Source organism: Platalea leucorodia, assembly GCF_965183815.1.
Source record: "Platalea leucorodia genome assembly, chromosome: 6".
Lineage (NCBI taxonomy): Eukaryota > Metazoa > Chordata > Aves > Pelecaniformes > Threskiornithidae > Platalea > Platalea leucorodia.
The window spans coordinates 82,506,022-82,529,346 of NC_138828.1; the positions used below are offsets into that span (position 1 = coordinate 82,506,022).

The 23,325-nt window shown below is 38.7% G+C and overlaps 1 protein-coding gene across 3 annotated transcripts in view; it reads right to left on the reverse strand.

Moving 5' to 3' along the window:
- The window catches only part of CTNNA2 (catenin alpha 2), a gene marked incomplete at both ends in the record, with an annotated part of 509,011 nt that overhangs the window by 394,722 nt on the left and 90,964 nt on the right, over positions 1-23,325 (reverse strand). For all 3 annotated transcript variants that reach the window (XM_082315551.1, XM_082315553.1, XM_082315552.1), the window contains one exon: positions 20,939-21,134. In XM_082315551.1, coding sequence (XP_082171677.1) covers positions 20,939-21,134 — 196 coding nt within the window. The remainder of the gene's footprint in view (positions 1-20,938; positions 21,135-23,325) is intronic.

A 23,325-nucleotide genomic window follows, 5' to 3' on the forward strand; every position in this document is an offset into this window, starting at 1 on the left:
CTCCTAGAGTGGAGTGGAGAAAGACTCTATTAGCCATATTAAGAAACCCTCATCATAAAAAGAAAATAAAACAAAAACAAAACAAAACATAAAATAACCAAAACCCCCCATCCACCCTCCCCAAAAAACCCTCAACACTGAAATCTATCTTAATTCCTGAATTCTAATGATTACAAGTCACCTAGTAATCTGTATAAGGTAATTCACGTACTACAAGCTTAACTTCTGCAAAAAGCTATCACCAGATGATTGCAAAGGTCACCAAAATTCTGAATGATTCAGTATAGCCCAAAACCTGAACATTCCAAACAACAAAAGTCAAAAGGGCAAAAGGAATGTACAGCCCACTGCATGCCTCAGGCTGAATCCTCTTCAAATTTCTACGTCTCATCATTAAAGTCTTAAAATGGAATAAGACCCCAAACAACTGGAAAGGGGTTACGTGAGTACTACATATCAAAAGTGAAACTCAACTTGAGGGGAAAAAAAAAAAAAAAATCAGAAAAACAGATGAAGTCAACAAATATATACAATTTTCCTATACTTTTATATACATATATATACATATTCAAAAACTATATATATACACATCTGTTCAGAATTTTATTTTCTGAATGTATTTCCAGAAACTATTAGGCTGATTACTTCTTATTTTTTACTGAAAAAAAAAAAAAAATTATTATGTCAGTAGCTAGGGAAAGTGTTAATAAACAACAGAAATGCATAAGTATTCTGTGATGTTCTTAGACGGATACACACGAGAAAATATATGTACATATCTATGCATATATATCAAAGAGAAATTAAAGGATGATGACAGGATTTTTTTCAAAAAATAAACAACCTGCAAGTGTAACTAACAAAAGCAACCATGCTATTTTCATAAATGCGGGCGTTCATAGGATTTAATTTACAAACAAATATTCTGATAAAAACCTTTTAAAAATATCAGTGTGGCCATATTAACTGGAATAACAGATTACCAATATTTACAAAAATAATAACCAACCTTTACTGATAAGACTTGTCTTTGGGAATCCCAGGCCCCTGAGAGCAGTGGGAAGGAAGGCAGGCAGGCTTAACCTTGGTTAGGGAACATTTAAATAGACTGGACATGCCTAAGTCCATGAGCCCTGGTGGAGTGCTCCCACAGATGCCAAGGGAGCTGCCCCAGTTCACTCCCAGTTGTCTTCGAAAGATCATGGTGATTTATTGGGGTAGCTTCCTGAAGACTGGAAGAAAGCAAATGTCATCCCTTCTTTGAGAAGGGAAAGAAAAGCGGATCTGGAGAGCTACAGGCCAGTCAGCCTACCTTGAGCCCCGTAAAAGAGGTGGAGCAAATACTTCTGGAAGCCGTTTCCAAATTTATGAAGGAAAGGAAGGTGATTGGGAATAGTCAGCATTAATTTATGAAGGGGAAACCATGCCCAATCAGTCTGATAGCCTTCTACAATGAGATGACAAGGGGAATCATAGAATGGTTTGGGTTGCAAGGGACCTTTAAAGATCACCTAGTCCACCCCCCCTGCCATGGGCAGGGACATTTTTCACTAGATCAGGCAAGTGATCACAAGATCACAAGATCACTTTGTGATCACAAGATCACAAAGCCCTGTCCAACCTGACCTTGAACACAAGGAGAGCAGGGGAGTTGCTTATCTCGACTTTAGTAAGACTTTTCACACAATCTCCTGGAGCATCCTCACAGAGAAACTGATGAAGTGTGAGCTTGCTAAGTGGACGGTGAGGTGCACTGAAAATTGGCCGAACTGCTGGTCTCACAGGGTCATGATCAGTGGCATGAAGTCCAACTGGAGGCAGGTCACTAGTGGAGTATTCCATGGGTCAGTACTGGAGCCAAGCCTGTTTAACCTCTTCATTAATGACCTAGATGATGGGAGAGAGCAAGTTTGCCGGTGATACAAAACTGGGAATGGTGGTTGACACCAGATGGTTGTGCTGCCGTTCAGAGGGGTCTCAACACCCCAGAGAAATGGGCAAAGAGAAACTTAATGAGGCTTCATAAAAGGAAATGCAAAGTGACTGGGCAGGAGTAACCCCAGGCATCAGCACATGCTGGGGGCCAACAAGCTGGAGACAGCTCTGCAGAGGAGGACCCGAGCATCCTGCTGGATAACAACATGAACATGAACCAGCAATGCACCCTTGCAGCAAAGGTCAACAGCATCCTGGGCTGCATTAGGAACAGTGTTGCCAGCAAGGCTGCGGAGATGATCCTTCTCTATTCAGAACAGGTAAGACCACTCCTGGAGTGTTGTGTCCAGTACAAGACAGACATGGGCATACTGGGGTAAAAACCAACAAAGGCTACTAGATGACTAAGGGATTGGAGTAACTGTCATATGAGGACAGGCTGAGAGCGCTAGATGGCTCAGGGAGATCTTATCCATGCATACAAACATCTGATAGGAGGGCATGAAAAACAAGGCTCTTCTCAGTGGTATCTAATAAAAGGACAAGATGCAATGGGCATAAATTGAAATGGATTTTCCATTGTTTTGATTATTATTTTTTATTTTTATTGTGAGAGTGATTGAAAACCAGAATAGGCTTCCCAAAGAGCTTGTGGAGTCTCCATCAGTGGAGATATCCAAAACTTGATCGGGCACGGTTCTGGGCAATCTGCTGTAGCTGACCCTGCTTTAAGTAGGGGCATTGAACTAGACTATCTCTAGAGGTCTCTCCCAGCCTCTGTGATTCAGTGAAATCTCTCCTTCCTTCAGATACCAAACAACTTCAGGAGCATGCACGACGGCTAGTACCACAACAGTGCTGGGACAAGACCCAAAATGTATAATTTCTTAACACTGGAAGTCAAGATGATCTACTCTCCAGATCTTACCAACTCTTTTCTTCAGATGCAACCACATAATGTTTAACAGTAGTGACAAAAGCAAACCAAATACATTGATCATGGCTTCTTTAGGACTAACATGGAATTTGCAGTAATTTGCCAACACAATGGGTTGAAAACACGTTGAAAAATAATTGTAAAATGTATAGTATTTAAGTAACAAATGATGATTTTGATTTCATGCAATCTACAAAAAAAGGCCCTGTAGAGATGCATTTCATATACACGCATGAAAAGCTGTCAATTTTTATATACCATTTGCTATGGAAATCACAGATTGGACTTACAGTGGGTAAAGAAGGTATATTCTGATCCTTGTCTTCAAAAAAAGCCATTCCTATTGAAATAGTGCCTTGTGCAAGTTGCTGGGGATGGCATACAGGAAAAAAGAGTAAAGGGATGGCTGAGAGGTACCAACGTTGATTACTGGCACATTTCTCAGTAGAGGTGCATAAACATGCCATGTTGATCTGCTAGAACTTTTAGAATCATTAACAGACTTAAAGGTAGGCATCTAGGTATTAAGAAAGGAAGCTCTTAATGGTTAATACACTGAGGAAATGGCATTTTTCCAAAGCCTTGAAGTGTTTATTAAGAAATAGAAGACGGTGGGCACAAAGCAGCAATCTAGAGAACAGCTATGATCAGCAGGGGATGCTGACAATACTTTAAGCACCTGGAAATAATTAAGGAAACAATGACAGCTTGAGCGTATGTACCGTTCCTGAGCAATTCTCAAATGGAAGAAATTAATAAAGCTATGGGCTAAATTAATCCATCTCTTTTAGATTTTGTCTTTTGTTCTACATGTCCAAGATTAAAAAGACTGTGACAACTGATCCATGACCTAATTAAAGTATTTTAGAGTGCTCTCCTTGTAATTAGAGCAAAAGCACTGTTATGAAGCTATTGTAAATTAAAAAAATGTAGAGACCCAACCTGAGTTGCAGATTCCATACGGAACAGTGTTTATGATACTAAATGATAATATGATAGATTTAAATAACCCATAATTGCTAATAGGGTACATTTAAATAATGTAAGCAGGTTTATAATCCTTTCCTCATGGATGCTGTCTTGTTATTAAAACAAACAAAACCAAACCCTTCAGGATGCAAAGATCTTTTTTGCCAGGATGTAATTTTATCGCCTTTGGACTTGTCTAGAAACTCACCAAATAGCATAGGACCACTTACCGCCCATTCCAGTATATTGCCAACTCTACAGTTTCCAGTTCAGGAATAATGGACTAAATCTGGACTTTGATGGTTGGTTTCTCACTGTCTATATTCCTCCTATCTTAATAATCATATTGATTATTTACCCCACATCTTAAAATATCATATTTTGATTACAGTACTTTAAAATCCATTCTCCATAACTGAAAATAGTTCATTTCAGTAGTAATCTCTATTTGACATTGTATAATCATTTGTTAAAATATGGTAAGTAATTTATAGAGTATTTTCATACTGAAGAATGCTGTATACTTAATATATACTATATACTATAAATATAAATATGCATTAAAGATGCTATTCAGAATTCCCAAAGCTTCACACGAATGGCTGTTAAATCTTCATCTCCCCTTCCTTAATACTTTTCTTCTAAATCTTTACTACTATGTCCCCTAAACTCATTTCCCCTTTCACTTGCAGTTGGGATTTTGTTCTCTGTCTGTGGAAGAAGGACCCCTGTTCTCATCATATTAATAGATTTCAAGGCCAGAAAAGGCCATATATGATCTAGCCTGATCTTTTCCCATTATATTTCTGCTACTGGAGCTGCGTCTCTCTGGAATTGATTATACAGACAATCTAGTTCACTTAAATTTGACTCACTTTACGTTTGACATTTAGATAAAGTGATGGAAGATGAATCACTATGTATTTTAAAGCACAATGGATATCCTTAAAGCTGGTATGTATTTTAGATTCAATATTCACATTTAGATCCAATAGCACACCATCTCATTCACTTCATAGACCACTAAAATGTATAATTTTAATTAACCCAACTACTTCTTTCCTAAGGAACAGTAAAAGACCAAGAATACAGTACTTTAAGATATTTAGCCACATATCTATGATGATCTAAAACAATTATTTCACAAATGTTACATTTTAGAAAGAATTTTTCTAATTAATAGTCAGATTGATAGCACATTTGAAACATCAGTGATACATTTAAGTACAATAAAATGTTAATTAAATTTCAATTCAAGAGTAAATTGTTTTGGATGTGAGAATACATTACCATTTCTAATCCCTCTTTGTCTGCAGCTCTCAGCTCCTCTGCAGTTTAACGTCCTTCAGGGATAAACTAAACAACTGATTAGCTTTCACTAAGCTGGAGAGTTCATGAACATCAACATGAGCATTTTAGGTGTTCAAGACTGTGGTTGGTGCTAGAGAACATGAAAATGCACTGGACCTCTTGAAATATCAAGAAACACAGAAGCAAATTTAAAAATTCAAACTCAACTGAATTATAATGTGGCCTTATTTGTATCCTGGCAAAAATCATGCAACTGAACTTCAACGTTTTACAGAAGACAAGGAAAATGTTTCTTTTTATCTCAAAGTAGCATCTGCGTTGCCAAATTGGTTCTCTGCTTGCTTTGTTCCAGTGGCCTGATAAACCTGCTTGTCCAAGCCTATACACAGCTAGTTTGCTCCCACACTCCAGCGGGAGGGAACCCCACAAGATCTTTCCCAAGGAAAGCTGGTGGTGCCTGTTCGGGTAGCTCAGGCACTGAAAGCGGCAGGACTGTCTTTCAACAGTCAGCACGAAGCAGAACAGATTTCTGCCACGCAGCAAGACACCGGGGTGCGTGGTTCAGCGCTGCAGGAAGCCTGTTGTTTCTTTGTTCAGCTAGCAGTTTTCCACAACTTCTAGGTACTCCAAAAATTTGAGATTTTTAACTAAAAATAAGAAGTGTTTCCTTCTTTACCAGATAGCTGCGGAACTGAGACAAGAAGCACATTCAAAATGAGTAGATTATCTCATCACATAAACAAGACAAAACTATTCAAATAACTACAGTGGCAATTCCTAGGAAAAGTTGCCATCTTTTTGGTGAAGAGTGCATAGTAAATTTATTAAAATAATTATTGTAAAAAGGGACTAAAATGAACATAACTGATAAAGAAAAATCTTTTTCTTTGAGTCCTAGCAATTAAAGCCTTGAATTTAATCATTTAATGGGTTTCTGCGTAACCATTTATGAATTGTAAAGAGAATTGTGATTAATAAATTTGAGTGAAACGTATCATGTATAGAAGGGAACAACATTTGAAAAGCACACACAACATTCTAACAGACATAGAAAAGGAAGCGCTCTAAGAAAACTACTGTGGCATTCTCCATTAGGCAGAGAGATTCCATCCTTCTGGATATTACTTTCTTTCTGGGGCTTGAAGAGGCTTACAAATACTGTATAGCCAAGCAAGTTAGTGGCTAGATTGTATCTATGCCCTAGGCACTGTGAACTAAGTTCAAAAACAGAAATCAGCTCCATCATTCTTTATTATCACATAAAAAAAATTACCCAATGAAAAGTTTAGTTGAAATTGATATTTTTTGAGATAAGCTTCAGTTTCAAAAGGTTGATATTTTCCAGCAAGCCATGCTTTCTTAACAAAATTTATCAAAAATTCCCAACGAGCTCTGAGAATGGAAGGAGCAGCAAGTTACTAACGCCAGCTCAGGGGAAGCACTGGGAGGAGGTAGGTGGGACCGATGGTGAGATTGATCAGTCTAGTGGATTGATTAGTTCACTAGATGTTTTAAGGGGTCAGTTAATCCCTGCTAATTTATGCTTTTTCTTATACTTAGTTCCTACCTGTGAATGACTTGACAGAAGCAGTAAGAGAAGCAGGAACCACCTGGCTCCGAACAGAGCACCTTTCCAAGCACGCTGTGGCCTGGGGATTAATATAGCAAGAGGTATTGCTGCCTGCCGATCACCCAGGTTTTTCATGAGCCTGAGACAAAGGGAATGGGCAGATTATGAAAATGATGGAGGCATACAGCATATTCTTAACACCGTTATTGAAAACCTGGGGAACAAATGTGGCTAAAACTAAAAAAAAAAAAACCTTTCCGCAACACCCTGACTGGGATTAAGAGAACAGGCATGTTAATGTTGGACAATTTAGGGTTTTGTGGTCAACACAGAAAAATAACAGGAAAAATTTAAATACAAAAATTGAAAAAGGTACTCCGGTATGAGATAGGATGAGAAGGGAGAAAAGCAGACCAAGGAGAGTCACCAGCACAGGGAAGGCCTATGGTATAGGCTTACAATAAGAAAAGATAAGAGAAAAAAGGCAACAAAGAATACAAAGGAGAGCACTTGCAGGTTTACACAGAGCAAGAGACAGAAGGCACAATAGCACTTTTAAAGAATTAAGTTATTTCATTTGTACTATCTGTTCACATAATCTGCACACATTATTTATGGTAACCTATATCTGAGACCCAATGCAGTTATTTTTACACCATAAAAGAACTTGTCAAGGATTTCTGAAATCATGCCCAGAGCATCAATTCAGATGAAAACAAAGCCTATCTTTCCAAAACTAGGAATTACATTAAAAAAATAACTTTTACAGACTATAATGATCTTTCATCTAAACTTGACTTGAAAGCATTTTAATACCCTCACACTTCATTGCCAGTTTCAATTGGAATTCATATATCATACAGGTGTTAATATAACATAGCCCCTTATATAACTACACACACGGCATGAATGTTTCAAAACTGCAAGAGCTTCTGTGCAGAGAGATAAAAAGATACCTGAACTTCATTCTGTGAAATTACACTCTGGGGCAGGGATCAAAACATAAAGCCAATTTAGGAACCACCACCACCACATAACAAGGCAGATCAGTACGCTTTGTGTAATAGAAGATTCATAAACAATACGTTATTGTTGTTAGATTTTCAATGGGAGCAGAAAAAAGCAATCATTAGCAAGAGCTGCAAGTATAGATGTCACCGTGGAAGCATATTAAGAAACATGAGAGGTGTAAAAACTGTGCTTAACTATCAGGAATAGTCATCAGCTGCACCTATTCAATGCACTCGTCAGCAGGCATATTAGTCCATATAGATTTCTACACTAGCCTAGCTAGAGCATCTCTGTTCCTTAAACTAGCATATTTAGAGCTAATTGAGTATGTCCACCTCACATTGAATTGGAAAAAAAAAAAAAACAACCAAAAAAACAACAACAACAACAACAATCTTGCATGTCTTCAGTTTTCACTGAGGCAAAGGCAGAAAAAAGAGATGGGAGTAGTCAGGAAAATCATAGAATCATAGAACACCAGGTTGGAAGGGACATCAAGGATCATCTGGTCCAACCTTTCTAGGCAAGAAAATCATAGCCAAAGTACAGGAAAAAAAAGGGAAATGGGGAAAGGAAAGTGGAAATCAAGACAAATGAAGAAAGAAAACAAAAAGTTTGTCCTACCATGCAACTTCAGGTTATTCTTTGGATAGAATTAAAGATGAGCCAAAGTGATTTTCTACTTAGAAATGTATGATCCTTGTGCCTGATCCTTGCACTCAACCAGATTGTGTTGTATGCAGGAACACAGGACCAGAAGGATTCCTAGATCACCATGTCTAGCTACTTGCTTCCACCTGCAATCATAGTATACAGCCTTCCAGTATTCACCATAAACAGACAGATTTATTCTACAGCTCCCTCGCCACCTTTTGCCTCTGTTGTTGCTATGTCTGGGTTATTTCAGAACCTCATCCCTCCAACTTTGAAACTTTCTTTTAATTTCCCAGCATATAGTGTTCATGAGGATTTTATACCTATTTCTTTTTGTTTCACTGTTATACTAGAAATTCAGCATAATTTCTGCCATGCCCAGGTATCTATAAAGGACAGCCCTAATGCTCGAACAGTATTTTTTTCTATTAGCTCTACAGACTCAGAACAAATAGAACGAGGGCTTTTCCGCATGGAAAGCATTCTTGGATGTAGAAGCAACAGGGAAGGAGCACAACGGAGAAAATGGAAACCGCTTCAGCCAGTGGGAAATATATTAGCATTAAGGATTAACTGAACAGTAGCTTAATTCAGGCACATGTTTGTGGACAATCATATCTATCGAGTTAGCCATAAAATAACAGCGTGATCGAAGGAATAAAATTAAGAGTGATTTAAAACGGTAAGGTCCAGAAGAAACAGGTGAAAGGAAGACAGGGTTGATATATTTTTGTGAAGAAAAGCAACATATGTTTTGTCAAATACTGTAGAAATCACATAATAATATAAACAGAGTATATAAACTGAATTATCTGCAATTAAAACAAACACGAAAAAAAGCCAAGCACAGCTCTGAAAGTCAAATTTGGAACAATTATGGATGAATGAGATTTGCAAACATCACAAATCAAAATCAGTGGAGAGTCTAGACTTATTTTTAGTAGTTATAAAAATAATCTAAATTCCATAGGCACTCTAGAACGGTCTCCTTTTCCAGTTTTCATATATAAGCAGCAGCCATAAGATCTTGCAGACCTAAAGTTTAAACACTATTTGTCTCTGATAAAAACTGAGAGAAAACAAGATAGCTGGCGATCAGAATACTATAATTTGACACTTCTCAGAGGAAAGCAGCGTGTGTTATTTGATTATAATATTTTATATTCCCTCACTCTGTGAGTATTACTCAGATTACGGGCCTTTGTAATATGTGAAAAGTGTACTCCAGATGTGTTCAAAATGGTAAATGGAAAAACAATTAATTAAAGTCTTTTATGTATTGACTAAACGCCTTTTAAGATTCAGACATTAGGAAGTGTATTTCAAATTTTCATGCTGTCATTTTTATTACTTCTCTCATCTACCACTTTCTGAAACCATATCCAAAATTAAAGCCTAATCTGTATGGGAGAATGAAGCTTCTTCACAGTTGCTTTTAAAGCTGGATGACTGCCATGGAAAATGTAGTCAAAAATAAAGACACAGAAGGAAACACACTTTAGGCAAGGGCGAGGACCGAGGAGGGTACAAGGAATATTCCCAGATAAAGTTTATTACTCCAAGGACTGCTTATATCTTTCTCATTAAATGTGACTGGGTAAGTAGCAGAAATAATCCTGGTAACATGGATCAGAACCCAGGGTTCCCACTTTTTAGGTGAATTACAGCAGTATTTACAATTACATTCTGAACACAGAAAACCTGGCTTTTTTAAATTGCAAATATATTCTAACACCTCATTTACAACACTTATTCAACAGAACAAAAATCTTTCATATAAGTTTGTTAGTAACTTTTTTTCTGCGTAATCATTACTAAATCACTCCTGAAATTTTCCAGTTACGGTTTTTGAAAGATAGGAAATAATCCTGTTGTCATCATTCAGCCCAGGGAAGGGAGCAGGACTGGAGAGGCGAAGGGAACAGGGAGGGTAATGGTGGCAGCGCAGAAGGAGTGAAGGTATCCCTTTGAGTGAAGGTTGGCTTTGTAACGCATCCCATATTGCCCACCCGCTCCTCGTTCGAAGCAATGCTACTGAAGCATGACGTAATGACCAAATCTCAAGCTTATCTTGACTTTCTCCCTTGGATGGATGACTTCCCAATTTCTATCTCCAAGACACTGTCTCTGCACCGCTCCCGGTCACCCTCCCACCCAGTTTCCCTAACCCTATCCATCGCTATATTAGACAGCTTGTGAAACTCGTATTACCTTTGCTCCGTTAAAAACTTCCATCACTGGTGATGGAGGTTTTAGAGGGCACCTACACACAGTCATCTGAGGTCACTCCGTTGCCAAGCTGAAAGGAATTCCTTCCAAATACTTTCAAATCTGACTGAGGCTGTAAAATAACTGATTTTCCAGTTCAAAGGGTGAATCAAACTTTGTTTTTTTTTTAATGTTGGGTTGAACAAAAAGAAATTCAGTTTAGAATTTCTGCCCAATGAATTGAAAGTGATTTCAAGCACACAGCTGTGATCCAGATGATGTTTCGCGAGCATATAAATTAGAACAGCTTCAAAAGGAGAGGCTGAGATGCTCATCCCACAGTGCTCTATAGCTTTACAGTAACAGCGTTCTTCTGAGGGGTCAGAGACTTCAATTCAAATCTCTATATTGAATTGCGCACAGAGAGGACTTAAATACAGATTTCATGCACGCCAGAAAATCTTCTTGCAGAATATTGTTCACAGTTATCTCAAAACTTACTTGAAAAGGCTGTACATTTAATACTGCTGGGGATTACCCACTGTGGACTAAGCCTACCCAGTTTGGGAATTACTGCTGGAAGACAGAACAGGGAATGATGACTGCCTATGGTGGCTCTTCCAGTTTGTAAGACCCTACTTTTTTTCTTTTCTCAATCTTAGTGAAACTATTTTCCAAATTTGACCTGAATTCAGAAATTTCATGCATACTAATACTACAGTGTGATGGGTGGTGGAGTAAAATATTTACTGAAAAATATGCTCTAGTTACAATCCCTTGATAGATTCTTTTTTTTTTTTTTAAACTATGGTGTATTTCTGCAATCCTTTCTCAAATAAAACCTTTCTTAACAGAAATATTGCTTCTAAATGAACAAGTAGTAATTTTAGGATCTGATTTTAGAATTCAAGTCAAATATTTCTGGAAGCAACATTACTCACAAATTGAAAGTATAGAAATATAATTTAATTTTTGACAACTGTCAGAAGTCGACACTCCAAAGCAATTTCATTCTTCCCTGCTATAGAGTCACGATAGTAATAAAATCTTCAAGAAAGACCATATAAATAAATATAGTATGAAAAAGGAAAAATCATCTAATATATTCATTTATATTATTTTTCAAACATATATCTCTGTGCTTTTGTAAAATCTGTCTCAAACTGTCATATTTGGGCAATATATCAAATGCCAACCACCCTTTAAAACAAACATTTCTCAGAGATGTAAGCTGCTTTCATAAATTTAAACTAACATGAGCTTAAACAAAATATTGAAAAGTGAAATGAATACTAGAAAAGCTCCAAGGCTGTAACAGAAAGAAATCTTTTGAAAATGGTGCAGAGAATAAGTCCAGGCCCTCAGTCCTCAGCTGGCTTTACCGAGAACCAGTATAACCATCAGTCAAGACCTCCGCAGCTGCCTGAACCATTAAGGACGTGTATAGAAAATCACCTGCATGCATTTCGTTTTTTTCTATTTTTAGCTTCCTGCTCAAGGGTACGGGACTCACGATGGGATGTAGGGGAAGAACGTTTTAGGACTGCACAAGAGTTGTAATGGGATGTTTAGGGGAGGAACCAGAGGTGGGGAAAAGCGAGGACCAAGATGATTTGGGGAGGAAGATGAATAAGCATGGGAAAACAGAAGGATAAGAGGATAAAAGGGGATAGCCACATGTAAGAAAATTGCTGGTCAATGCACTTGTCTGGCCATGCCTTGGGCCAGGTTTTCTGGCTTCCAGCTTCTGGAGAGACCACAGGGTCTGGATGTCAACTGAGACATCTGCTTCCATGTGTTTGTGTCTGTGTGTGTCCTTGGGAGTGGGGCAACTGCGGAGACCAGGGGCCAGCTATGGTATAGACTGAGCAGCTAAACCCAGCTACGGAAGGGATCTACACTACGCATATAAATATACGTATTTCCCACTAATGGACCTTCAATCCTAATCAGCCAGAGAGGGGAAGAGGATAAGACACTTAGTGCTGTTGGGTTTGTTTCATAGAATCATAGAATAGTTTGGGTTGGAAGGGACCTTTAAAGGCCATCTAGTCCAACCCCCCTGCAATGAGCAGCGACATCTTCAACTCCATCAGGTTGCTCAGAGCCCCGTCCAACCTCACTTTGAAGGTTTCCAGGGATGGGGCATCTACCACCTCTCTGGGCAGCTTGTGCCAGTGTTTCATAGAATCACAGAATAGTGAGTGCCGAATGTCTGATATCTGTGGTCAGCCATGTATATATATGTATATATGAGCTGTATATCAGTGTTTGTGTGCATGTGCCTACTGGGAATATATGCTCAGCCTTGCTACTGCTTGGACCTGGGGCCATGGAGCTGCAGCAGCGTCGCTACTGGATTTGGGAACCCCTGACCCCACTTACTGTATAACAACTCTTTGAGATTCTGTACAATGCCTGCTCTTTCATCAGAAGTGTTTTAAATCATTTTAGAAAAGGAACTTTAATGTCTCTCAGAAGCTAAATTCTCTGGGAGCTGAAAGATAATTAATGGATTTGAAAAGGGTCTGAAAAAGTATTTGCATAGAATGACATTTGGCACACCACATTTCTTTGGATGAGCACTGCAAAGATGAATAACAATTGAAGTTGCTTCCAAATGTAACAAGCAATTCAAAATAGATATGAATATTTTTGAATAACAAGGTAGAGTTTTCAGACCATAGCTTCAGTGACTTGCTGAATGTAAGACTTCAGATCTCCAAAGCTTCCTGTTGGACAGGCGTGAGCCATCAGAGAGATTGGAAAAAAGCAAGTTGCCAATAGCATAGATGCTATTGGCAAAATAGAGAAGATGCTTATTATACACACAGGTTCTTTCAAAAGTGTAGACCAAGAATCATAGTCCCATTAAGCAAGACTGACCACAAGCCTCATTTCATCTTTCAGAAATGGATAGGAAGCCTAGTATGTCTAAAATAACTGCTTTTCAGTAATTTCTTTCTACACACACACACACAAGTACTTTTTCCTCTATCTAGAAATAGCGGTCACTAACTTCTGTAAGAGAAAAAAACCCAAAGGTCCTAATACACTTCAGTGAAAAGTATTCTAAATAAAGGTAGGGAGAACACAGGTTTAACTGAAAAGACCAGATATTTTTTTTTTCTAAAAAAATTTCTCTAGCCCCTAACCCAGGAAAGAAACAATAGCTCAGGTTATGCAGACAAATTCTAAGTGATAAAATATTAGTATAGGGGTTTGGGGGTTTTTTTGAAAAAGAATCCATTATTCCTCCTTCATACTTGCCAGATTCAGACCCAATATCCCACAGTTCGTTCATTCAACTCAGACTTTAGGAATAACGATCAGCCAGAAAGACTCCAAAAAATGCCAGAAAAGCCACGAAGTACTCGGCGCTGAGTTGTTACAGTAAGAGATACCTGGAAGCACCTTCAGTTGCAGATCAGCCCTTCGTTTTGAATTCTGTCGCTGGGCCTCAGAGTTGAAAATGGATGCAGAAATCAGACAATGCTTCATCATTTGCTTTCTCTATAAAAAGAATTTCCTCCTCTCCCACATCAAGCGATAGTTATATTGTGACAAGTCTTTTAATGGCTTCTACAGAAACACCCTTATGAAGTAATTCCATTTCCATATATTTTATGAACTAGGAAAAATGCTGAAAAACTAGCAGAGAGACAGAGAGAGCAAGCCTACATCCATTAGCTGGATTTTATTAACCAAATGAACTAAAGTCTAATGTATTCAGCTAAGGTTTTTTTTTTTTTATTCTTTAAATGCAACTTTAAGTCTTAAACCCAAACTATTCCAGGAAAGCTTTTACATAGTAATGGATGCAAACATTTTTTTTCCTTTTTTTTCCCCCTTCTATTTTTGTTTGGCTTTTTTTTTTTTTCTTTTTTTTAAATCAGGACAGCAGAGAGAGTAGATTGGGTAAATCAGGATGCCTGGAAAGTCTGTTGCAGATGACTCTGCTAAGCGAGTACATTTGAGGTATCAGTGTAACATGCTATATAAGAAGATGTTCACACCCTGGACTCAAATGTAAATAAGATAGGCTTACTAGGAATGCTTTCAGTGTGAGATAGGAAGGAAATTTAGGGGAAGAAGGGACAGAATGGATAAAAATAAGTACAATCAGAAGGATGGGCTAACAGAACAGTGTGAAGCAGGTGGCCAGGGTCAGAGAAGGACTCAGAGAGGAGTGTAATTTACTGATAGAGAACACAAGGACAAAAAACAAGGTACATTAAGTTTGTAAAGTAAAAGGGAAAAAAGAGATCAAGAAAAGACATTTGATTTTTATGGTTTTTTCTACTTTATGTTACAAAACCATGACTGAACATGAGAGACAAGGAGAAGGACCTCACGTGAATACATGAGAAGGTATGAGAAGGAGATGGAAGTAAGAAGGGTTAACAGGGAATGGGAGGTATAAAGAGACCATGAGACAGGGGAAATTTCAGGCCCTGAATTGCAAGGAAGACAAAATAAGTGTATGACCATGCGAAGGTAGCAAAGAAAAGGAGAAGAAAACAGAGGAGGAATATAGAGAGCAGCACAGACTCCATGGGAAACAGAGATGGCTGCTAAGAGTTCTCTTTAAAGCAGTTAAAAAAGAAAACTGATTTGATTAGAGGGCGGAAAACAAAAATCTAAAGAGAGTGGAAAAGTTTTAAGGAAGGCAAAATCTGAGCAGGGATTTTCTGCTTCAGTCAGGAAAGTCAAGACCTCCAGGCAGCAGGTCTTAAAGACTTGGGTTAACATGGCAGTGGGAGGACTGGGTTTTAGGAAGGAACTGTTGGTCTAACACGGTCTAAGTGAAAGAAAATTGTACAATCAGGAGAGGTCTCCTAAAGTACAAATTGCCAGCTGAACTGGGGTACTGTTTTAAGACTCAAAGAATGCTCTGCATTTGGCTAAGAGTTCAGCAGTCTCCAGAAACACAAAACTGAGACAGTTGTGATGGTGTATGTGACATTACAAATATCAAGACAGAATCTGTCTCTCTCCATGTCATACTGCTGTCATTGAAATCAGAAGAGCTTAAATGAGCTTAAGTAGCATTATAAATTATTATAAAAACAACCAGCATCTTGTCTATGTTCTATGGGTTTGGAGTTTGCTTTCACCGCCTCAGATATACGCAGATTCCCTGCTTTTCTCCCCAGGTAACTGAAGACAGGAGGGAACAGTGAGCAAGAAGACCTTTCACAGGGTTTAGTTTAAAATCTTCATTTTAAAAGTTTTAAAAACTAGGTAGTTAAAAGCATTAAAGTAAAGCATTAAAAACATTACTTTTTGGTCTATTCCATCACAGAGAAAAAAAGTTACCGAGAAAGTTAAAGTCATTTTTGTGCGTTAGGCATTGATACCTACTTTCATGCATACTGACAGTCATGGAATACATGGATTATATCATATTTGTTTTATGCAATGTGCATAAATCTGCATGAACAAATAATATAGTCTACCTCAAGTTTACCCTGTCTTCAAACACAAAAAACAGCATCAGCTGTTTTCTAACCCTTTATTGAAGTATAATTTTCAGATTATGGCGTGAAGTTGTATCTACCCTGCTTGAAAAGAAAAAATTTAAAGCACAACCACCATACAATCATAGAATTGTTTAGGTTGGAAAAGACCTTTAAGATCATCAAGTCCAACTGTTAACCCAGCACTGCCAAGGCCACCACTAAACCATGTCCCTAAGCACCACGTCTACCTGCCTTTTAAATCCCTCCAGGGATGGGGACTCAACCACTGCCCTGGGCAGCCTGGGCCAGGCCCTGACAGCCCTTTGGGGGAAGAAATTGTTCCCAATATCCAACCCAAACCTGCCCTGGCGCAGCTTGAGGCCGTTCCCTCTCGTCCCAGCGCTTGTTCCTGGGGAGCAGAGACCGACCCCCCCGGCTCCAGCCTCCTTTCAGGCCGTTGCAGAGAGCGAGGAGGGCTCCCCTCAGCCTCCTCTTCTCCAGGCTGAGCCCCCCCAGCTCCCCCAGCCGCTCCTCCCCAGCCTTGTGCTCCAGCCCCTGCCCCAGCCTCGCTGCCCTGCTCTGGCCACGCTCCAGCCCCTCCATGGCCGCCCTGGGGTGCGGGGCCCAGCGCTGAGCACAGCATTCGAGGGGCGGCCTCACCAGTGCCCAGCGCAGGGGCACCATCACCTCCCTGCTCCTGCTGGCCACACTATTCCTGACACAAGCCAGGGTGCCATGGGCCCTCTTGGCCACCTGGGCACCCTGCTGGCTCATGTTCAGGTGGCTGTCGACCAACACCCCCAGGTCCTTTCCCACCGGGCAGCTCCCAGCCGCTCCTCCCCACGCCTGCAGCGGTGCCTGGGGTTGTTGTGACCCAAGGGCAGGACCCGGCACTGAATCTTGTTGAACCTCATGCAGTTGGCCCCCACCCAACGACCCAGCCTGGCCAGGGCCCTCTGTAGGGCCTTCCTGCCCTCCAGCAGATCAACACTCCCACCCAACTTGGTGTTGCCTGCAAACTTACTGAGGGTGCACTCAATCCTCTCCTCCAGATCATTGATAAAGACATTAAACAGAACTGGCCCCAGTACTGAGCCCTGGGGAACACCACTTGTGACCGGCCACCTACTGGAGTTGACTCCATTCACAACTCTTTGGGCCCAACCACCCAGCCAGGTTTTCACCCAGCAAAGCATATACCCATTCAAGTCATGAGCAGCCAGTTTCTCCAGGAGAATATTGTGAGAAACAGTGTCAAAGGCTTTAGTAAAGTCCAGGTAGACAACATCCACAGCCTTTCCCTCATTCACTAAGTAGGTCACCTCGTCACCAGCTGCTAGACTAAATCATGTTTGTACTGGAAGCTTTAGCTATATGCCAGAAAACTTCTAGGAAAATTATTTTAAAATCAGGCAGTCACTAGCACATACTTACAAGACAGTCATTGATGAAGTCGTTTAATAGATAGAATAATTTTATATAAATATAATCTATTTCCTTGTCTTGCTTTCCTTGGCACCCCAGACTGTTTCTTAATAAATTTAATCAGACCTGAGCCCAATGGACCAGCAGTTCTTTGTGGATTTTTGTTTGAATCACAACCTGGATGTCCTGTCCACAGGGAATTTCCTTCTTCTCTAATGATCAATAAAAGACCAGTTGCATTTAGACACCTATGCTATGACAACATACGCCTCTGTTCCCCTCCCCAGACTGTATTTCTTACTTCTGTGAGTTCTTCTTCACTTTCCTGCGCTTGTCAGGCTTTGTAGTTTTCTTAGGGTTACTATAGCCAAAAAAATACACAAAAATCTCACTCCTCCCAAAACTTCAATACGCAGAAGGCTGTCTGCTTTCCCTCCCCTCCAATGTAAGATGCCATGAACGACAAACACCAGCATTTCCCAGGTCTCATCTGTCCCCCATCTGGGAGACCTTTTACACAGCTCTGACAAGATGGGAATAAACACCCATGCAGCAAAGTATTCAATGGCACACCAATTGGATAATTTCACTTAGATGGTTTTGAACTAAAGCTTATTTTCACTATTTTGGTATTTTTAAGACCTATGAGGCTAAAGTATTCCTATTATGGAATTATTATGGGATATATACATACACTCATAGATACACAGTTATGAGCTTTATGCATAAAATATTTACTCTTTTTCATAAAATTACATGAAATTAAAAAAAAAAACACATTAAAAATCTATCTTCTTGCTCTTGGTTGTTTTTTTAGAACTCAACGTTGTAAATCAAAACTGTCGATCATCAGAGTTTCATACAGCTATCCAAATACATCTTACCCTTCCACGTTATCAAATTAAAGCTCAAATTATCATCTTAAAGCTATATATTCTTTGCATTCATGTTCATTCCAAAGTACTTTGCAAATGATACAGTACATTCGTTTCATACCTATCAATGGAAAGCAACTCTCTCCGGGATGAATTGCAACAACTGTCTATAGTAGCATATAATAGCATACAGCAATATAGGGCAAGAAATGAGGAGCACACCAGAGCCAGCTGTAACTGCAGGAGACGTTTTTAGGTTGACGGTGCAATTATCCAAGCTGGAATTTTGCCAGAAAATCAACTAGCAATACTCCGGCAAAACACAGCCTCAGTTCATTAATCCAGCTCTTCATGTCACTGAGCTAAACATATCATTTCACATTGCACCAAGGCTGGTCTAGTTTACACGGCTCGTGTGTGCCAATAACGCCGTTTGGTGTCTCCTGCTCTCCTAATTACGGGCTCATGTTGTACAGACCCAAAAAAGCTGCTCCACTTTTCTGACAGACTTTTCTCTAGCCTGCAATGTTGACAAAAGACGAATGCTTGTAGCATTCTGTGTAATACTGTTTAAGACCTTTTTTTTCTCTCCGCTTCCTGCATCTTTTTTTTTTTTTAACAGAGATTAAAAAAAAGAATAAAAGGCTTATCATCCACTAAAAAGCCAGAAATTCAATCAAGAAGAAAACCAAAATTCTCCACAGCAAATCCTCTCAGATGCCTCTAGCTTTACAAAGCAAAAATCTACAAAAGAAATCACTGTTAACTAATACAAAGCTCTAATGATAAAGAAAGATAAGAAGCAGCTCTGACACCATGCTAATGAACGTGGCATAGTTGCCTAGATCAGAAAGCACGCAACTGTTTCGGCTGATGACTCTAACTCAGGAGAAGGCTCCTTGGGAGAAGCTAGCAAAACTGAGTCAGCATCGCAGCCCCAAAGGGAGGGAGCTCTAAATTCAGAGGGAACAGGGCACTCGTGTCAGCGCTGAAGATGCTGAATTTGACATAACACAAAATAAGTCATGTAAGCAACGGGAAACTGAAGTAGTTGACAAATGAAACTGCATGCCAGAACAACCAGGCATCAGCATCAAAATTCTAAATAAAAAAAAAAAAAAAAAAAACAACAACAAAAGCACCCAGCCCCACCTCCCCCACCAGAATACTGGCATAACACTGTACACAGAGTATACAGCAAATACTCGACTTATGATGATGTACTGGAAATTCAATATTAAAAAAAACAACATATAGGAACAGGAAAACAGTGAAACTAAATATATATGTTGTGGATAGGAGGAAGAAATAGCCTCAGGATGGAACAGACTGGAATATTCCCAAATACAGAATTTTAACTCTGCCTGCTCCTATGATCATTTGAGTCCAATTTTCGTGAACTGAAAAAAATATCATATGAGTGCTGGGGGCCTAACTCACTGAAAATCAGTACTTTATACCTAAGTCCTTTAGACTCCTTTTGAAAGATCCGTTGGAGATCTGCCAGTCTTGTTCTAAAACCCAGGACCTATGATACTGGCAGATGGTATCTTTAGATTATAGGATTTACAATGGAAAAAACCTGAAAGGTACTTAATTCTGCTGCAATAAAGATAATTGCAATCAAAGTCAATAAAATGGATAAGTTTTTTTTATGAGCACATATTGAAAACATATTTTTCCCCTACCACACATGTAAATTTGAAAGCATCTGACATACATTTTACCATTTGAAGGAAAAATGTTCAGATGATATCCATGATACTTCTAAAATTTCAAAGCCTTATTTGAAAGCAGTTTTCTTAGAATACCAATTTAAACTTCAAATATTAAATCATGCAAAACCAGGATTATTTCTGCCAGTAAAGAAAATGTTATTATCCCGCGTCTGAGTCCCACGCCCAACTAGGCAATTTTTTGTAACATTGCGTATCTTGAAACTTGCAGTTTAAGCTGTGCAGTATGCAAACTAATGTTAATATTTATCTTGTTATCACCAACACCCAGAAAAAATCATGGTTTTAATATTGCTATTATCTGTATATTTTCAGACTTTGATAAGCTTTGTATATATTTTAATATATACTTGAAACCACAAGTAATTCTATATTGCTGTACTATTTGATTGATAATGTTTAGATTGTTCAGAAATGTATGCACCATAATCCGAACTGTACATTTGCATCCATAGGCTTTAAACCACTGCTCAAATTTAGTAAAGAGAAAAATCATGTCATTTTGTTACACAGCAGAATAAAAAGCAAGCTGAAAATTAAACAATAAGCTTGGGCACTGGGCAGCATGCCTTCTAAGTAATATTTGAGTTTACTATTTGCTGATAGAACAGCTAAAAGGAAAGAAAAAAACACATTTTTTTACCAAAATTAGAAGATTCTTTGTACACATTGCCATTCACAAAGCTATAGCTATTTTAATACTTATATGCCATATTACAGATATACTGTAATATAGGACATAGTTTTAATTACATTATCACAGCAGCTGATACACTTGTTTTGGAAGAAATCTTGAAAAGCATCAAATAAAACCGTTACCCCGTTAAGCATTTTGTTCCACATACCTTGTTTGCGTACATCCTCTACAGCAGCAACCAGCTCCTCCTTCAGATCCTGGCTCTCTTTAGCGATTTGATCTCCTTTTTCTAAAAAGTTTTGAGTGGCCTGCTCCACTGAAGCAGCCAACACGTGAGCCTTCTTAGAGCGCCCTTTCTTTTTGCCAGATGGTCCTTTATTGCTTGTGTTAACAAGCGTTGTTACCTTTGGGAAAGAAAACCAAGTTTTTAGCAGTTTGAAAGATTCTTCAACTATTCATAGCACAATAGATGGCCACCTAACTCAATACCCCCCCTATTTTCTTTACTCTGGAAATGATGTAATGGTCACATGTATTGAATAAATAAAATTTAAAGTTTAAAATCCAAAGCACGGCAGCACATACCTCAAAAAAGGGTTTTCCCTTTAACCTCTATTTAGTCTGGGCTAAGCAAACCACGGTCAAGCAGTGAAGGAGAAAAAGATAATAAACAGGTATGGAAGGGCATTGGTGCTAAAGCACCATTTTTGCCATTGTTTTTCATTTAAAAAAAAAAAATGAATGCACTGATAGAATGAAAACCTAACACATATGGGTCAGAAACCATTCAAAAAGCAATCAGCCCTTGAGATAAGTACTGTCAGTTACATCCAACCCGTGACAAAAACATCGCGGATGCTTTCCAGACATTAAGGAATGAACAGCTCCTGCTGCAAAGATTATACAGGTTAAAACTATTCTGTTTAGTATTGCTCCAGTGTATTTATAATATACTGGCATAAGACAAAAGCAAATAGTGGAATGATCGCACTTTCTCCCCAGTATTTAAAAACAAAGAAAATCTGCTTCCATGTTTGTAGAATCTCCTAAAGGAATTCCTTAGTGAGCTGTGAATAAACTGATTAGAAACTTTAACCAACAAAGCTTAACAATACAGCACAGTGTATACCACAGCTTTTTGCTGGACCAAAAAAATCTTCTATCACTCCACCAGTAAAAGGCTGCCTTTCTGTAAAACAGGAATACTGAATCAGGTATCATCAGGTATGAAATGCATGAAATAACAGCAGTGGATCCATAACGCTCAGGGATGCAATTCACCCCGTACCAGGATACAAACCAGGGCAGCTGAAGCAACGTATCGGGGTGTGCTAACCCAGAAATTTCATGTAAGAAAATAAAAACCTTTGCAATAAAGACAGTACACTACAAAGCATGAGAATTCAAAATGAAGTATAAAAATTCACTGTCATCCCATCCCTGTTACACGGAGCGTGACAAGGTGTTTGGTAGAGTTGTGACCAAAAAGCCTTGTGTCGTGCTGTTTGTGCTACATTTTTTTTGCTCTTTGAGCTATGTTTTGTTTTTTTTTTCAAATCACATCTAAAAACTATAGACTATTGAAGAAGTAAAAAAAGAAAAAAAAAAAAAAAAAAGAAAAAAAAAGCGATTACCAGGGCTTGAAAACACCATATGCATATGCATGGATGTAGTGGGTGAAAAAATTGTATTCCAGAGCCTTCTTTCAGGAAGGAGTCTGCTTGGCTACAGAAAAGTAATAATCTTCAATCATCTGGTTTTTTCCACTATTTATATTTAGAAATAATATTGTCTTTATTAGTTTTCCCTTGAAATTATCCTTCATGAAATTTCCTGAAGATCCTTTTGTGGTTGATCATTGTCTATTTAAGGGGTTTAGAATTTTATAAGTAAACAAACTAGGCTGCCTCTGTAACCTAACTCGGGGTTAGCAAACTGAATGGATTTGTCCAGCACATCATCACGATGACTACGAAAAGCTTTCACATACAGCAGGCAATACAATTGTTTAAGCAGTTGATGAGATTCACGTAGGAGACCTGAAGATGAAGGGAATAATGTCAGAACGTAATCTTCATTATTTATTGAACAAACTAGAACTAGGCTGCCAGAACAGTTCAGATACTATAGAGGAGAAAAAGATCTGAAGTAAAGAAAAGGTGGTCAATAAATTAAATCAAATCAGCTTATTTCATAGATGTCTATTAGATAGATGCAGGGGTCAATAGCTAAAAAAAAATGCTCAAAATAGCACAAACACAAAGCAGTTGTAGCTGGCAGAAGAACTGCTGCAGTCCTGTGAGGACACAGAAATCAGTTGGATTGCAGACTTCTTTTGGTACCCTAAAATTTTAGTTTCCCATTAAAAATCATCAATATCGGTGTTACTGGATTGTAAGTCTGCAAGTCTGCTCCTTCTGCGCACCATTCAACTACCAGGGGGGATGTTTTTCACCTAACTTTACCTACAAAGAAGTTACACATCTATTGTAAGATCATCTACGAGTACTGAACTAAGGCAGTCGCTGAATGGGAATAGGGACCACAGCTGTCGCAGAATACGATAAAGTTGTGCCTACAGACAGGCAGTCGATT